We start from the raw sequence: 19,948 nt of genomic DNA on the forward strand, positions 1-19,948 counted from the left end.
TAGAACAGAAAAGAAAAAATAAAATTAATTATGATTTGATATTTATAAATATGCTTAAAAGTACATGTTAGACTGAATGGAAATACTGAAATTTTATCTAAGGTTGAATGAGACAGAAAATTGCTACTTACTGAAAACCTCCTAATTTTATACGAAAATATTAAAATATAATATTATTCCCAAAGCTTAGTAAAGCAATGAACAGATCAAATTGTGAACAAAACTCAATTTCAAACATATTTAAATGGAATTTAATTTTGAAAATGTTAACACTATTTGAATTTATATTCACACGCTTCCAAACAAAGATTATTTTAAATAACAAAATATTTGTATGTTAATTTTTTCCTGTCACTTCTATTTCTTCCTTCAGCCTTACCAGAATGCAAATTAGATGGGATTTAAACAATAGTAAAGTGTAATTTAGAGACAGTTTTGCAGTGTAATAGGAAAGCAGTTTCTTTTATAGTCACCTATCTGTTAATTGAGATGGTTTTGGTATTTCCATTACTTGTCATCATTTATGCTTACGAGTCAGATTATACAATCATTCAATGCATTATGTGTGCATTATTTAACCTTTTGAATCCCCAAATTTTCTTTAGTTGTATCTATAAGATACAATTACCTGTTGCTAGTGTTTCTTATAGTTCTAGATTTCAAGTTATAGTAATGAAGATAAGTCATCCGAAGCACAGGAAACAAACAGTGGATTTAAGAGTCAATTAAATATAACACTTTGATACTGATCACACGCAGCCATATGTTGTGGTGTTATCATCAAATAGCCAAGCACATGCCAGAATATGTTGATTATGTTATGTTAACACTTGTTCATACTTTAGTTGGCATAGTTTAGTTTAGTCTGAAGCATTTGCAATTGTATAGGCATGATAATATATGCACTAAATTCGATTTTTTTAATTTGGGTATTACATTTTTCAAGCAAATTGTTTCAAAGTTTTGCCATAATATGAATGCATAAAGGACAACTTATTAGGGCCCTTTCATTCTAAACGAGCAAGATACGAGGTAAAGAGATCTATTAACAGATAAAGAACTTGCAAAATATTTACAAGACAATTTATCAAATGAGTGAATTCGGTCCCTTCGGTGATAATGATACACATGTAGAAGTTCTAAAATAAATGCTGAAATTTCAATACAAGAATCTGTTACACAACGAAATTGTAGTTTGGAGACATAAAAGAATATCTATTAAATTCTTTCTCTGAATTATAGTGAGGTCTGGTAAACTTTGTATATTTGCCTACTCTGACAGTGAATATGCTAAACTTCTACATTATCACAATAATTTTAATTAGCTGTACACATTTTGGTAAACAAAAGCAAATTTCTTTTGGATAGTTCTCCATAAAGGACACCTTTTCTTAGGGAGATAATTCCCATGTGAGTTGGTTTCATCTATATAACTCACTGTATCATTTTCAGAAACAATTCCTAGCATTAATCCAACACAAATTTAAGACATGAAAATTTTCATCTTCAAATGTGAAGAAATATTTTAAAATATTAAAAATATATGAAATATGCAAAGATACTTCAGATAGTTGTTTTTATGTTAAGAACTAGTAAACAAATAAAACATTTCAAATTAATATCTTAACCTTTTGAATCTAATAGTATAGAAGTTATGCTACATTATTTATTTTCTTAAAATGAAATACTGGAATGAATAATTAGATTGCATCATTTCACCCATTCTTCCCTTGTAAATATTGTACCATAGTATCCACTCTCCCTATTTTTGAATAATGCATAGTACTCTAATACCAATACTCTAAAATTTATTTGATAAAAAGATTAGACGATAATTGAAGGTCATCACAACTTTCTATTTCACTTTTATCATATCAAAATTTGTTTGATAAACAATAGACAACAATGGCATGGTATATCTAACAAAGTTCTAAAATAAATCTAAATGTGTGGTTCAGTGGTATTTCTATCTAAATCAACATTCAGTCTAGTTTAAAAGGTAATTTATAAGAATACCAAAACAAATTAACCGGACCTAGAATCAATTTGCATCTCATCTGCATCATTCAAACTGCATCACCCAAATCGAAAGCAAGTTCTAAAGTTCAGACTAGAAGTTGTTATACTTCAGTTAGAAAACTAGATGCCAATTCATCAATTCTGTTCAACATTCAGTTGTTTTGGCATCTAGAGGAAGTCTCTGTGAGAGACAGTGACTCATTATTGCAGGAAGATTTAGAGGTTATTAATCTGTTTAATAAGAATTTACCGCTTAATGAACAAACAGTAACTAAAAGACTCATTTTGAAAACCGTTGACAAAATTCATCATCCAATTGGACTCATTTCTGCGTATATAATTAGAGCTAAGTTTATGATTCAAGAATTATGGAAATATGGTTGCAATTGGAATTCCGAGGTACCTGGAGAGCTAAGAAGGAAGTTTTAGACATGGTATTCTGAAATCGAGGAACTTGTTAACATTAATATTCCTAGAATATATTTTTTGTGTGGTTTAGTAATTAATGCATAAAATATGATCCCAATTGTTTTCGCCGATGCCAGTATCAAAGGATATGGTAGTATAGCGTATCTTCAAAATCCCACTACTTTGGAGACATCCTTTGCACTATCTAAAAGCAGAGTAGCTTCCCTAAAGAAGTTTACACTTCCGTGCTTGGAACTGATGGCAGCTACTATTACTACTAGGATAGCTAATTATCTGAAAACACTCTTTAATATCAAGGTCCACCTTGGCTGAAGAAAGGTAACTTCAGTAATCAAAGGGTAAAACCTATTTTAGATCTTGAACTTTGGCACTATGCCAAGCATCGCAAGCATGCGAAGTAGTTGTAAACCAGAACCAAGACTGGAATGCGAGTAGTTGCAGATGTACGTGTAAGCGAGGATGATATCTTTTGTATATAAAAAACTAGCATGTAGTTTAATATGGTGTCTTGTGAAATAATTACCTACCAAGGATACACAAGAAGAAGAAATCCAGGACTAACAGCAGTGGCATATGGGCGGACATATTGATCAAGGATCTCATCTCGATATCTCACACCCATCAAAGTTCCTCCATGGAACATATGCAAGTCAGTTTATCCCAGCCCAAACCCTTATTCCACCACTTTTCTAACTGTGTCTTTCCACAATGTGGGATTGGTTGTATTTGGTGAGTTGTTCCCTCCAGATCAGCTGACGACCTGAATCACTCTCCAATGTGAACCTGGATTCATCTGTGAAGAAAAGAGAACACATGCCCATTGTTGGTTGGTACAGGAGATGTGTTTCTCTTGCCCAACATAAACGGGCATCTCTGTGTCCTCGTGTCAAGCGTGTACAGATAACTGGTCATGTAGCATAGAGACCTGTAGCTGAGATTCTTGTTCCTGTTGCCAGTAAATGACCTGCCATGAGCTGAGGCACAGTAATGTTGCTCCTATTTCAGGCCAAAAAAGTTAAATAACAGTCTCCTGCAGGTGTTCTAAGTCTGCCTGGAACATGTCTTCTAGACACAGAATCCTCAGATTCAAACTGATTTCATAGTTGGTGGACCACACTACGGGAGACATCGAGACGTCTAGCAGCATCAGTTTGTGACATCCCCATTTCCATTCATCCGATAGCTCGCCATCTCAATGAATCGGGCAATTGGTAGACTCTCCTGGATATTGTCCACCAAACTGTAACAACTGAAGATCAACACTCATGAACAAAAATTACATTTTTTGCATTTTATCTCAAACTCCTATATAAGTATTCATTTCTATAAAATAAAAGTGGTAGCTATTGTTTCTGCATATATTTTCTTAATCTTCATTACTGTCATACATATGATTTGTGAATTTAAATGTTACTGACATTTTTTCAATGGTGAGCTTTGAAAATCAGGCTGTTCCTTAACTTTTGAAGGGTAGTTTATATACTATGTTTCAAATTGAAAATTACAAGATATAAAAACTATGGTATAATTAAATTTGCAAAAATATGAATACACATAATGAATAACATCTAAAATCCTTACCATGCCATCAACAATAAATGTATGACCTAATTTAGCGATTTTCATTCGTGCACCAGATACTCTCTCAAGAAACAACTTTCCTCTTTGAGATAATACTCGTTTACATTCTTTAAAGTCCTAAAAAGATTGGAGTAGGAGAAATCAGCAATTGTATATGAATTTTAAACATAAAAATACATAAATAAGAAAGTAGAACAGAGCTCAATTTCCGAGGCCTCCAAGATTTTGTACTAGGTTTGTAATATATAGCATTATGAACATCATTATTAATTAAAATAATGCATCAAATGCCAATAAAAATTATCAGTTTCATATAAAAAATTACAGAAATTTAAAATTACATCATTCAAAATAAAATTAAACTAAAGGTTAGCAATGATGCCAAGGCCACTGGTCTATGATTGATGGTCATTGATGGTCAGTTTATAGATCACTGACATGAGACAATGCTAGAATTAGGATAAATTTTGCTAAACAAGCAATCATTTTCAAATGCAGATGATATTTCTTGTGATGTGGTTTCATTTAAAACAAACACTAGAACATCCTCCTCCAAAACAACTCACAAAAACTTTCAAGTATCCAAATTATTATGCGAGTAGCTGAGTATACTTTTTGAATACATTATTTTATCATATAGAATATTTTAATTATATTTATTTTCAACAAGCAAGGCTTAAAATACAGATAAAATAATATAGAAGAAAAAATTAACTTTATGTTTCAATATTTAGTACAAGATATCTATGCCAAATTCAAAAATAGAAATGTCTGAAAATAGTACCATGCCATCAACAATAATCAAGTTGTAAGAACAAACGAAAAAAGACCAATTTTGGTCAAAATTTTGCGCATTGTGCTGCAAAATTAAAAAAATTAGAAGATAAATTTCAGTACACATGCCAAAAAGTTACCAAAAACTGTGGCTCCGTGAAAACTTCAACATAAGTATATTTAGTTGCTATGAAATGTGTGAAAGAGGAGAAAAAACAATATTTGAATATTTACAAGTTAAATTAATAAAAAAGCTATATGCTAAAAATTTTTAACACAGTAAAAAACAAATCAATTGAACGAGGTAAAATAAAGATAGTAGGCTATATGCTAAACGAAGAAAATAAATTTTAAAACACAATAAAATACTAATCAATTGATCAAGGTAAAATATAAATATTAAAATTAAGAAGCAGTAAATGGTTAATTTTGGCTTGTCAAGGGAAATTTTTAAAATGAATTTCGAACCAAGCTAACTCCATTACGCGTTTTGCCGAAACAGACAATTGAAACTTTGCGTGCTAAATTTTTTAATGAATTAAATAAATGATGTCAAAAACCTTAGTCTCAATTCTCTGTTCCAATTTCCCAACGCGTCCACATATATTAACACATTAGGGTGTAAAAAATGGAAAGGCAATTCCGATGTACAGAAAAAATAAATAAATAAATAGCGATATGCTATTAGTCAAAATATACAAGGACATACACATATAAATGTGATGTTTTAAATGCACAATTAGAAATATGAATGCATAAACCAACTCCCAGATGTGGCTGTTCTGAAACCTAGTTTAGTATTTTTCCGTTTCGCTGGTGCAAATCTTGCCAAGCAGATTTTATTGGCGACAACACACAGCATATGCATAAAAAATGCTAATAAATGTTTGTTCTAAGAATTTTTTATTTTGAAGTCATACACATTTAATATCTTTTAAAATTTTATAAAAAGGCGAATAATAAAGACAATAAATTTGTAAAAAGACATTAATTTAAGAATTTACTATGCTTTCATGGTAATACAGTCAAAAGTCATTAATTCGGACGCCCATAATCCGGACCTCAAAGCTACAAACTTTCTGCGCATGCGTCTTACGCGTGCATGTAAGTAAGACCTTTACAGACCTTTACAGCTGCGAATATGCGTGTGTGCATGCACATAATACGTTTATGCATGCGCATTTAATGTATAACGGACGGTATAAGCTAAGCTAAAATTATCTAATTCAGTTAATGTTGCAGATTGTGTTGTTCCTTAATCTTCGAATTGGATCCGGCTTATTATTTTTTGCAGACTGTTAGAGCAATTTTATAAAAGTAAGCTTGAACTTTCGATTATGTCAAATAGAATTTCCAATATATATTTACTAATATGTAAAGGATCTACAAAGCGAAAGTATGTTCCGAAATCTCTTTATCAATTTCACGCTGCTCTGCGGCGGGGGGGGGGGGAATGAATTGGAAGTTGATCTGTCAGCACTATCTTTATCTTCACGGCAGATGTTTTTATTTTATTTTGCTTATGCAATGAAATACTAAATGTAGCATTTCATCTCGATGTACTCCGTCTTTGATATGATTTAAAGCAATTATGGGACTTGAACAGCGGAACTTTGTAACTAAACATGAAATTATGTCTGTTTAATAGAATTAAAGAGAAAGTATTATCATATGAAACGAAGCAACTTAAACAACTTACATTGAAAGAAATGTTTAATAAAGTAAACAAATAAATATTAAGCTTTTTCTTTTTGTAAATTTTGATACCCTTTAGATCATAATTGTTCTTTATTTCATAAATTACGGTTTCATATTTTTAATTTTGTAATTTCTGCATGCCATCGTACCAGATTTAAACTGATGATCTATAATCCGGAATCGTCGAAGTCCCGACGAGTCCGGATTAACGACTTTTGACTGTACTGATTTGCCGGTTCATATCACGTGACCCCGAGTGATCTCATCTCACGTAAACTACACTACAAAAATCTAAATCTTTCAGTAATTATCTACGATAATTTCAAGTTAAATATTAGTATGGAATACAAGAATTATTTCAATTCATATGAATAGCTTACTCAGAAATTATGTAAAACCGCAGTGCTTTACTTCGCTGGTGCATTCTCATTAGAATGGATGAATTTAACCCTTGACTTTGCCTTTTCTATATTTTCGCTTTCAGGTGAGCAATGTGATTGCAAGGTGAGCAATGTGATTGCATCCTAATTGACTTACTTACCGCTAATGTCCTTAGGGCATAAAATTGAGCCATCTGGTAAAAATGCTATGCAATTGTAAGCCCGTATTGAAAGAAACAATCATCTTATAAGAAATGGCTGCGACTTGTTTTGAAAATGCGGCATAAGAGGTTACCAGCGAGGATATTGCATTTGGCATCGGTTGTACCATTTTTGGTGACTTTATCACCTACGCCGGCAAAATGGAAAAGTACCCATAATTTTATTCCAGGATAATTCACATCAGATCATTTTGGCAGACAAGATGTTTACCTAATCATAGTTAAATATGATAATTTTTATATACATGGATTTTAAAAGTATGACATAAGCATTTTAGACAGGAAAGTATAGCGCATGGAGATGTTTGCATGGCAGAAGTTAGGAAAAGAAAGGCGTAATTGCTCGTGAAGCAGTATTTATACTAGGTAGATGCATAAGTACAGCTAAGCCATGATTGGTTAATTTTAGGTTTTAGTTCTCATTTCAAGCAGTGTTATGTAATTTGGAAAGATCTCAAATCTGGGAGAACCGATGAACTTAGGGTAAGAATATAAAATCTAGAATAGTCAATTTTGAGGTTGCTAATTATTTCTTAACACAGCCATCATATTTTATTATATCTTACATATCCTCCTTTCAAAAAGAAAAAGGCATAGCAACAGATAACCTTTTTTAAAGAAAAAGCATTAAAACACTACCAAATGAAGAAAAATGTGAATCGTAAAATTTTAATCAACATAATTAATTAAATAAAATATAAATTTTGAATATCTTTTTTTTAAAAATAAATTTAATTTTTAGAGTCTTTTTAAATTTTGCAGCATTTTAGTCCAAAAGTCTTTTTGTTTGAGAGTTAACATAATCATAACTCTTCAGGGAAGGTTCTTGTTATCACAGAGTATCATAACGATAATGTATAAGTAATGATATAATAAAATACGATGACTACGAATTTAAATAACTGGCAACATTAAAACTGACTATTCTAAATTTGGTGTTCTCCCTCTAAATTCATCTTTTCTCCCAAGTTCGAGATCTTTCCAAATGACATAACACTGCTTGAAAAAGGTAACTAAAACCTAAAATTAACCAATCACAGCTTAGCTATACTTATGCACCTACATAGTATAAATACTGCTTTGCAAGCAACTACATCACTCCTTTTCTTAACTTCTGCCAACATCTCCACGCTGCCATGTTCTTTGTTCTTTATCTAAGGTGATGTACATGTATATAAAAATTATTGTAATTGATTATGAACAAAAAGTACATTGCCTATAAAGAAATGATATGGGTGTGCCTAAAAATAAAGATGGTTATTCACCGAACTTAATTTTGTCAATGTCTTCTTCCTGCCTTTTCCACTCAGCCATCATGACTATGCCTTAAAATAAAATATGACATTTATAGTATATGTAAGATATAATAAAATATGATGGCTGCATTAAGAAATAACTGGCTACTTCAAAACTGACTATTCTAAATTTGATGTTTTTCCCTAACGTTCAGCTTTTCTCCCAAATTCGTGATCTTTCCAAATTACATAACATTGCTTGCTATGAGAACTAAAACCTAAAATTAACCAATCGCAAGTGGTACACATACACCTACCTAGTATAAATACTGCTTCACAAGCAATTACGTCATTCCTTTTCTTAACTTCTGCCCTGTAAACATCTCTGCGATGCTATGCTTACTTGTCTAAGATGACATCGTACTTTTTTAGCTTGCGTACCTAAAAATTATTGTAGCTGATTATGATCCAGAACTATCTTATCAATAAAAAAACTGATTTAATGTGCATTATCAAAGAATAAAATAATGTTTCGAAACAGCCACATCTGGAAGTTTTTCGTTTATGCATCCACTTTTCTAATTATGCAGTAAAGCCTCACCAACGCCAATCCACTACAAACTTCTTTCTTAGAGTCAAAACATCACACACACACATACATACATATATATATAAACTAATAGGAAATAATAAAATAGATACTTACACTATGATCTAATGAAGTAAGAGTTATAAAACGCATGAAAAGTTCACATGCTGATTTCACAGATGTCACAGAACAGTCAACACAATTTAATGCTTCTACAACAGACTTGATGTTGCTGTCTAATTCTTGAATAGTTTCAGCTAGGGAAGAGACAGATATGAAATATGAGAGTTTTAACATGCATAATAAACATTAAAAATATAGCCATCTGCAAATACAGAAATACATGGTCTAATTAGGAAAATGTACAATCTTTGTTTCACTTGTTTCACCCAAATTTTATGTAATTATAAAGAACCTCAAAAGTCAACTTTCAGTTTTTGTGAATATGCGGTCCTGAGAAGAGTATACTGTTCATAGGACAGATTATGAACGATCTAAAAGCCTCACTGCAACTTTATTAGCTACCTTAACTAACTTCTCACAGTAATTTAAATAAAATAATTAGTGATGAGGTTGCATAATGAAAACTGTTGAATTTAGAGATCAAGATTTTATGTTTTATAAATAAAGATTAAAATAGTACAAGTTTTTAAACACTGACATTGATTTCATAATACAGTCAAAAGTCGATAATCCGGACTCGTCGGGACTTCGGCGATTCCAGATTATCGATTTTTCCGGATTATAGATTATCAGTTTAAATCTGGTAAGAGGGCATGCAGAAATTATAAAATTAAAAATATGAAACCGTAATTTATGAAATAAAGAACAATTATCATCTAAAGGGTATCAAAATTTACAAAAAAAAGAAAGCTTAATATTTATTTGTTTACTTTATTAAACATTTCTTTCAATGTAAGTTGTTTAAGTTGCTTCGTATTTTATGTGATAATACATTCTCTTTAATTCTATAAACAGACGTAATTTCTTGTTCAGTTACGAAGTTCCGCTGTTCAAGTCCTATAATTGCTGTGTCTACCAACTAATTTGTCAATCGAAATTTTTTCGATTTCAATAACCGAATAATAATAACCGAATAATAATTTCAATAACCGAATAATAATAATAAATTTTTTCGTTTTCAATAACCTCTGATACTTTCTTCGCTATCGGAAGCGAATTATAATGATGAGGAATTTGATTTAAATCATATCAAAGACAGAGTATATCGAGATGAAATACTACATTTAGTAAGGAATTATAAGCCAAATAAAATAAAAACATCTGCCCTGAAGATAAGGATAGTGCTGACAGATCAACTTCCAATTCATTGCGCGCCACGGCGTTAAAGATAAACAAACGTTAAAATTTAGATAAACAAAGGATATGCCTTTATCCATTTTTTTGCAGAAATTCCACTTTTTGTTCAATGGACTTCGAAACATACTTTCGCTTTGTAGATACTTTACACATTAGTAAATATATATCAGAAATTCTATTTGACATTATCGAAAGTTCAAGCTTACTTTTATAAAATTGCTCTAACAGTCTGCAGAAAATAATAAGCCGGATCCAATTCGAAGATTAAGGAACAACGCAATCTGCAACATTAACTCAAATAGATAATTAGATAATTTTAGCTTAGCTTATACCGTCCGTTATACATTAAACGCGCATTCGTTAATGTATTTTGGGCAAGCACACGCATATTCGCAGCCGTAAAAGTCTTACGCGCATGCGTCAAAGCGACGCATACGCAGAAAGTTTGTAGCTTTGAGGTCCGGATTATAGATCATTCCGAATTATGGGTGTCCGAATTAACGACTTTTGACTGTAATTCTTTCATTTTTGTATTATGGCATTTTTATGCATGTACAATTAAAATTTAAAACAATAGAAGAGAATGAAGCAACACAAAATACACATATTACACTCAGAAAAAATGTTAAATTAAATGAACATATTTTTACTGCATGTTACAATGCAAATAATATTATTCTAGACATACTTTGGGAAGTTTCCATATTAACATTTAACTAGTATGATACGGCTTACCTTATCACTTTATTACTTCCAAGATTTATATCATATACATACATATCAACACTTTACTATCTTTAATGCAGATATTGAGTACATTATACATTCAAATAAATACTAATCATTTCCATGAATAACTGATAGTGTACTTCAAAAATATTCAGAAAAATATACTGTTTTATTTAGGCAGCTTTGTACCAACGTTTTAGAAATTTTTCATCGTGCCAATTAAGGATTATGATCATCAAAATTGTTACAAATTTAAGAATCAACATACATGCTAATATGATTTCGACATTCAACACTGGCTAAAATTATAAACACAGCTTGAAAGAGACTAAATTCTTGAAAATGAACTAAAGATATATTATTAGAATCTTAAAATAATATAAATTTGAATTAAGAATCATTAACTATGAAATTTAGTAAGCTCTTATTATTTATTAAGCTCTACCATTTCAATGGATGTATCTTATCAAATATCAATGCTTATTAATAATTTAAAATTCTTGAATTGCCCATTAATGCATTAATTATCTTCAGTCTTAAAAATATTATTTTTACCAAACATACAGTTTATTTCTCCTTTCAAATTTAAACAGTTTCTAAAAGTTTAAGATCACATAAGGAAGAAAAAATTTATAATTCTAAAATACTTATTCATTACATGTATCTTTAATCACGAAATCTAGAAGTACAGTCAAAGCTGCAACTGCTGCAGAGACATCAGGCTGATTTTCCAGAATGTTTCTGAAATCTAACACAGCACCTAAATATTAAAATATAAAAGATAATACTATTTCAGTTTCAAAAGATTTTATCGAATAATAATATCAGATTCAGTACAGATCCGCAATTAATCTTAAATTTTAATGGTTTTTAAAGCTCATGACATTTTATTACTGAGCAAAATATTGGTGATAGAGGAATATAAGTAATATTTGTGATTCAAGCCATAAATATATTAAAAAAAATTAATAAAAAATCTGAAGGCTTTCAGATTTTATATGCTACCCAAACGGGTTTTTTTTTTTTTAACGTTTTATGTGTTGTCTTTACTTATTAAATATCATGTTCTTTTCAATTAAACCATAAAATTCAATTCAACAGCAATATAACAAAATTTAAAAAGAGCTATCTTTAGAGTTTTCGATACACAGTCTCACGCGCTGGAGATATATATATTTTTTTTCTGTACAGTGTTACCGTTGCTCACTTTGAAATTGTTGAGTTTCTTAATCAAAAACTTTAATCAAAACTGCTTTACAAAATATTAAATAGATAATACAACAAATTTCGAATTTGGGCTTCCAGATGACCATATTCAGGTGGAGATATATGTTATTCAAAATTTGATGGCTCTAGGTACCATTGTTTTATCACATGCGAGAAACATACATACATTCATGCAGATTCTTCCTTATTTAGCTTCTTTAAATATAATACAAGGCGATAATATTTGGTGGCAACAATTTGAAATGTGAAATTATGGCAAAACAAAATTAATAGCCCTTTTGGCTAATTAACAAATTCTATAACAGTAATCATGCATTCTTACCTACCAGAATGCCCAAAATGTTAACCAGATGATTAAAGTCATTGATTTATTTCATGATTTTAATGAACTCTTATTTAAAAAAAAAATTACTGAATGAGATCAAACTATTGTGAATCACATAACAGGATCTTTAATATATTTGATAGTATTGTATAAAGCTGTAAAATTTTACAAGATTAACTATGCTGCTCAAATTTATATCTGTTTATATACTTTAATGTTCCACTTCTTGATAGAAAATCTTTATAAGAACTGACCACATCAGAGTGGTGGAAATCTACAGTTACATTAAAACAGTTAAAGAATTACTGAATTAAGTGCTATTGAAACACATCAAGTTGGGTAGTAAATAACTCACATTTAACATAGTTTAATTAAAGAAAAATAATATATTTTCAGATATGTAGAATATATTTCTTTATTTATATTATAGAATGAGTTCACTTTAAGCCAATACTATTTACGAATTTATTACAATTAAGGAATATTTGCATAAAAATTTCATTAACTGTTGCACCCTGGGGTCCACGGTCAGGAAAGTATATGTTGGGGCACTGCAGGCCATGGCGTACTATGGCTGTTGCGCCACTGAGTTTAGTTTATCATTGGCTGTAATTATAAAAGTTACAAAAGACTAATTACGAAATAATTGCATCAAAGTGGCAAGTTGCATTTATGGTGGCTCACATTTATAATCCGACACTTGCACGTTTCAAATTTATTAGCATACATCTTATATTGAGTACTAAAATCCAGTGATATAAATCCAATCCCAGTACTGAAATCGAACGGAATTCATTCAATATTTTTTTCAAAATTTTAAACCTTGCTTATTACACAATAAGTATCTTTAAAATACTATTTGTAAAAAAATAATTTATTCAAAAAGTGTTAATCATTAACTTGCATAAGAATTTGGACATTAAAAAATTTCATTGAGATATTGGCAGGCAACGTTGCTTGCTTTTTTTTTTTTTTTTTTTTTTTTTATGAAACTGTACTACTAGAATTATCATCTGCATTTGGAAATTATTACTTGTTCTTGAAAATATATTAGCATTTCTATATCTCAAATGAATATGCCAAGAGGCTACAAATTAACAATAAGTTTTGTTAGGAATTTAACTACTTATTTTAAAAATGGTTAAAGTATTCAAAATATCCAAAAAAATCATTGCTGTAAAGCATTCAGTTATTTTTTGTGTTAAAATGATGGAAACTGTTCAAAATGGAATAAAGTTTGGACTACATTCCAAGCTGAGCAGAGGAATCGCAGAGGTTTTCAATAAAAGTTAACCATCAAACTACCAAAAGAGTCATTACAGCACATGTCTATAATAGGTAGTCAGCAAGAAGGAAATTCTAGGTCAACAAGAAAATTAAGAAAATATACTTGGTGTTCACAAAAACACATAGTAAGCAAAGATTTATCATATTGAAATTATTTTATATTTGGAGACGAGTCAAAATTTAATATATTTAGGTCCAATTAACGAACTTCTATGTGGCGAAAGCCAAAAGCAGACTTAAATCTGACAAACCCACTGCCTACGGTTAAGTGCAAGAATAAAGGAATAATAGTTTGGGTATGCTTCACTGTCTCTAAGATAGGAAATTTAGTTTTGTTTTGTTTTATAAAATTTAGACAGAATCAGTATAAACATAGGAACATTTTTAATGAAAAAGGCATCTGGAAGAAAAACTGAAATGCAAAATACATTGATGTTTAATCAGGATTACAATAATAAGCATACAGCCCAAAATGTTCACTTCTAATTATTACACAACTGCCTTGAAGTTCTTAAATATCTCATTTTTTGGACTTGAATTCGAACAAACATGCAAGGAGTGAGAGGAAAGAATAAGAAAACATGACATTTCTTCTAAAGCTCTACTCAAAATGCAATTATAATGGAGAAATGGAACAAAACGTAACATCCATACATGAAAAAATTGGCTAAATCTATGCCATAGCACATGAAAATTGTACTTATAGTTAAATGATGCACAACAAAATACCAAATCTCTTGTTGTTTTTACCGTTTGGTAAAATCCTAGCATACGGTGCAGCCTCGGCACGATTTTGAAAATTATCGCCAACACCAAAAATGACCTAAACAACGTCTAACTATACACTATATACATACCCAAACAACGTCTATGTATATACTATACACTATATACTAAGTATATACTATGTATAACTATATATATTCTTGGAATGACCTGTTTACTACTCATCGTATATGTCCCGTTTTTATTGCTCATCATAAAGTCGCCAAAAGTAGCCAATTCCCGTGTGCACCGGATACTAGGATTAACCCTACCGTTTTATTAAACATAACTTCTTTGTTCAAATTGTCTGAATACCTACGTGAGTGCAATTTCAGAACTTTTTGAATAAACTATTTTTTGTGAAAAGCATTTTGAATAACTTTTTTCAAAACAATCAAATTTTAAAAAATATGTTCAGTTGTATATGTGAATGAAAAATACATTCATTTCACTAATTTTTAACAACTGACATGCAAATAAAGTTGAAAAGCGCAACTGTCTGAAAACAAATGTGAGCCACTGCAAATTCTCTCTCTCAAGGAAAGATCAAACAATAAATATATATATTTTGTAGAAAATACTAACTTTCATTATTCATCTTCTTTTATTTATGCTGAATTCAATAACTATATAATGCTACAAAAGAGAAAAAAAAACTTGAAAATAGTGAATATAAATCAATTTAATCGTAAAAAAAAGTGAAATAAATAATTCATAAAAACGTATATTTCATAGGATGGAAATGTTCTAAATAATGATTTGAATAATCAAGCTTTTGTAGTAAACATTAAAATTTTACCAAAACATATGTAAAACATAAAAGTTCCAAAAGTAACTTTCGGAAACAACACAGATGGCCATTTGTTGTCCCACGGTAACAAGTCTTTCGGCCTTAAGGCCTAAAAAAGTATGTTTTGATGATAACTTTAATTAATTTTTCAAGCAGTATATTGTTTCAATAAACTTTATATTGAAATGTACAACTTGCACAAAAGAGGGAGATTGTTCTTATACCTCCCGTTCTGTTGGGCCGATTGACGAAATTTTAACTTGCCTATTACATGTCTCGAAAGCGGAAATGTTTTATTGACTACAGATGTTACGAATTAGTGAATCATTGTCCTAAAACTATTAGAAAGTAAAGTGCATAAAAAACTATAAGCAAAGCCATCGAGCTGATGAATTACATAGAATATCAAATTTAGAAACATATAACAGCGTACAAAGTGGAATATAAGAATACAGGTACAAAAATTACCAATTGTAACAGAAATAATAAAGACCAAAGACTTTGGGAAATACACCAATAACAAAGTAAATTGTTGATAATATAAGAGCAATTTAATGTAATATACGACTGTGTTGCAGCCCTCCTGGCCGATAATAATCGGCCTCATGGTTAAGGCAGCACATTCAACACAGATTAAAACAAAAATATACTTAATAACATCAAAAAAATTCCCAATATTGCCATTTATAAAAATCATCAACTCGTTTGCAAATTTAAACGTTTTCCTGTGGCAACAGAATTCCTTTACGTTACCGTGTTTTTCCCTAGCATATCGCAGTAATACACAGTCTTCAACGAAATGTCATGCATTGCCTTTAGTACTTCAAAGACTATTATTTTGCGAATTAAATCTTTTCAGGTACAGTCGGTCACAAAAGTATTCGAACACCGGTACCCTATCAGAAAATGACAAGATGGCGTTTTTTTTTTCTCTTTCTCTCTGTGTGTCGTGTTATTCCATCCTAGGTTTTCTTCTCCCCCCCCCCATCTTGGAAAACCTGGAAAAAATTGGTTACGATCTCTTTTTGAATGGGGAGATGCCATTTTGAGAAAAAGCTGACGACCCTATCTTGGAGAATGAACATGACCGCTCTACACTCCCTTTTACTCTCTCTCTCTCTCTCTCTTTGAATTGGGAAGCCATTTTGGGAAAAAGCAGACGACCCTATCTTGGAGAATGGAAATGAACGCCTCTCCCTCTCTCTTTGAAATGGGAAGCCATTTTGGGACCCTCTATTCTTGGGGAGGGAGAAAAACTGAAGTCTGAATTTCGCTGTCTCTGAATACGGAAAGCCCTTTTGGGAAAAGCGGACCCTCTTCTTTTGATCTTGGAGAACTGGAAATGAACGCTCTACACGATCTCTCTTTGAATTCAGAAGGTATTTTGGGACCTTCTAATGTTGGAAAACTGAAATGAACGCTCTACACCTTCTCTCTCTCTCTTTCTCTGAAATGGGTAGCCATTTGAAAACTCCCTAACGTTGGAAAAAAACAGAAATGAACGCTCTACACCATCTCTCTTTGAAAATGGGGGGGAGTGTCATTTTGAGACCTCCCTCCCCTAAACTTGGAAAAAAAAACTGAAATGAACGCTCTACACTTTCTCTCTTTGGACATGGGTAGCCCTTTGGGGACCCTCTCCTCTTGGTAGAAAAAAAACAGAACTGAAGTGAAGGCTCTACACAATCTCTCTTGGAATGGGATCCATATTTCGGGAAACGTGGATCACCTCATGCTGGAAAACTGAAGTGAACCACCAAGATTGGACTCTATATAATATTTTTTTTTAAATTGACATCATGACCCTCCTCCCATTTGTTATTAAAAAATTGTTTTTTTTTTGTTTTGGTTTTTATCCCATTTCCGATGTGATTTCAGAAATGCAATTCCATAACAGTTCAATTTCATTCGAGGTTAAATGATCTAAACAGTCTTTGACCCACCCATCCGTATGATTATTTTCTTCTCCTTCCTGTTGCACCAAATTTTGTAAGTCCATATAATCATTCCATACGGGAAGGGCTGGATCCTCACAAGGCTGTCTTGAAACACTTGGAGTCTCTTTGGGATGAGTGGAGGGATCTAGGATGTCTGGACCCGGCTGCGATTCTACCTCCATGATTTCTGGACCCGTTGGAACTTGTTTACCCGGCTGAAATTCTACCTCCATGATTTCTGGACCCGTTGGAACTTGTGAACCCGGCTGTGATTCTGCCTCCATGATTTCTGGACCTGTTGGAACTTGTGGACCCGGCTGACATTCTACCTCTACGATATCGGGACTTTTTGAAGCTTGTGGACCCGTCTGACATTCTACCTCTACGATGTCGGGACAGGTTGGAGGAGAAGAAGAGGATACTGGAAGAGGTTCTGTCTGTGAGGAGTCCGAAAGAGGTTGCCTGTTTGAACAAGTCGGGGAAGAAGAAGAAGAAGAAGCTTCTGGATTCTGAAGCGGATCTTGCACGCCAGGTAGGTTCCGGTAAGTCGACCGTTTTTTAAGAGGTAATTTTTTTTCTTCCTCCTCATCTTCAATTGTGATGACTTCAATTTCATTCCGTTGCCGGGTCGATTTTGTTTCGGGCCATGACGACGGTTTGGTCCAGCTCCTCTTTTCATCTAAGGAAGGGATGGGTAAAGGTGGCGGAGGGTTTTCTTCTTCTTTTTCTTGAAACATCATCGGCGATTGGAAAGAAATCTCCTCTTTCAATTGTTTCCAAAGCGAGTACGAGCACCGATCGACGAGAAAGAGACTCTTCTGGGTCGTGACGATGAGATATTGCGTTTTCGGGGGAACGACATAGTTTTGAAAAGGTCTTAGAATATATTTCTTATATTTCATCCTGTCGCTGACTTTAAAACTTCTTTCCTTCAGATTGGGGGACGATGATTCGTAATAGGCGAGAGGAGCGGCTGTGGTTTGAAAAATATGAACTTCGTCCTCAGCCGTCGTTCTCACTCCAAACGTAGAATATCGTTTCGTGAGAAAAATATTCTTCCACCGAAAACTCGTGCGCGGATCTGTATATCGCCGGTCTGTTTGAATGGGCCGTCTCAAAGCTCGATCCATCCGATTCCAAGAGAAGGGAGATTCCTCTTTCGTTTGTTGCGATTCGAATAAATTTCTGTATATATTCTGAACGAGCAGGTTGGAGGATTCGACATCTTGGTTGAAAGAAACGATCGCTTGATGAGGTGGTAAATGCGGAATAAATGTCGCACAATGACACGCGAAAAAAATTTTCAAGTTGGAGATTTGCTTTAGCGTCTTCAAATCCTCCCCGTTCGAAATCCGTTGAGTTGGAAAAACGTCTAATAGCGACATGGCTCCCAATGGAAAAGAAATGATCTCGCCCAGTACTCTCGTCTTTTTATATATCTATATAGACACACACAGACACACATAGAGGCTCTATGACGTCCGTTTTATTTGTTTTTTTTTTGTTTCTCTCTCTCTTCTTTCCAAGAAATCTTATCTCCATGACCTCTTTTTCTTTTCTTAAAAAGATGAATGTTTGTGGGAATGAGGAAGTGAAAGTAATAATTTAGTAAACAAAAAATTATCCAACCATGACCTTCTTTTTTTTTTCAAAGACAACCTTTCCAATCCAAGGACGTCCAGAGATAGAGGAAGCAGGGAGAGAGGAGGAGGAGGGAAGGGAAGGTCACACTCTCTTTCTCTCTATAAATAAAAGGGGAGAGCCCCAAAGTCGTATTTTTGTCCAAGTGGATCATGAGGAGGCATCCCCAGCTCACTACGTGTATTCCTTTCAAATATAAATATGTTGATCTTTCCTTTTATATCATCCAAGGAGTCGTTTACCTGAAAGCCTCCGATTTTTCAAAATGTGCGGGTTATTATACCGTGGGGAGTTATCAAAAGATGCGGGACGAATTTTTATCCGACGAAAACGTGTTGATGGCTCGTGACATTCCACCTTTGGATGCACAAATTTTGTTAATGAAACGAGCCAAATATTTTTACACGTCCCACTTTCTAACCGTCTCGCAAATGAATAGGATTATGGATCGTCTTGAGAAGACAAAAGGGATTCTCGTTCATTTTAGTGAATGGTTGCACAAATGTTTGCACGACCCTCTCTCGATCGAGAAGACTGGGAAAAATACCTATTATATTCTTCTCGAGGACTCTCCTCGTTCGTCTCATCATAGAGAGGCCACGACTTTTGAAAAAATCCTCGAGCAAGAAAAAATAGAATGGTGGAACAACTACCCCATCCCTCTCCCCGAGCATCAAGAGGAGCATGTTCAGAAGAAAAAGAAAAAACCTTTCCAAAAGCCTATCCTCATCCTCCTCGATAATGATGGGGATGAGGAGAAGCCTGTTCAGATTCCTCTCCGTTTGTCAAAACCGGTCGAGGATGAAAAACCTCTCCCTTCCTCAAAACCCCTTGAGGAAGAGAGACCCCTCGAGAAGGAGAGATCTCTCCCATTGTCAAACCTCCTCGAAGATGAAAAACCTCTTCCTTTCTCAAGACCCCTCGAAGATGAAAAACCTCTACATTTATCAAGAACCCTCGAAAATGAGGGACCTCTCGATTTGTCAAAACCCCTCGAGGAT

The 19,948-nt window shown here is 32.7% G+C and overlaps 1 protein-coding gene across 2 annotated transcripts in view; it reads right to left on the minus strand.

The window, feature by feature from the left end:
- eIF2Balpha (eukaryotic translation initiation factor 2B subunit alpha) overlaps positions 1-15,480 on the minus strand; it is a 47,786-nt gene extending 32,306 nt beyond the window's left edge. The window contains exons 1-5 of one of the 2 annotated variants that reach the window (XR_015041098.1): positions 15,379-15,480; positions 15,165-15,215; positions 11,634-11,735; positions 9,044-9,183; positions 4,030-4,146 (exon numbers count right to left, since the gene is read on the minus strand). Coding sequence is in view for 1 of the 2 variants with exons in the window: in XM_085816529.1 (XP_085672655.1) it covers positions 4,030-4,146; positions 9,044-9,183; positions 11,634-11,735; positions 15,165-15,177 (372 nt within the window). In the remaining variant the exon portion in view is untranslated. The remainder of the gene's footprint in view (positions 1-4,029; positions 4,147-9,043; positions 9,184-11,633; positions 11,736-15,164; positions 15,216-15,378) is intronic. The other variant, XM_085816529.1, reaches the window with a different exon arrangement.
- Positions 15,481-19,948: the final 4,468 nt, after the last annotated feature.

The sequence above is a fragment of the Stegodyphus dumicola genome, chromosome 5 (genome assembly GCF_044657685.1).
Source record: "Stegodyphus dumicola isolate Sdum_Otavi_A_Nest chromosome 5, ASM4465768v1".
Classification (NCBI taxonomy): domain Eukaryota; kingdom Metazoa; phylum Arthropoda; class Arachnida; order Araneae; family Eresidae; genus Stegodyphus; species Stegodyphus dumicola.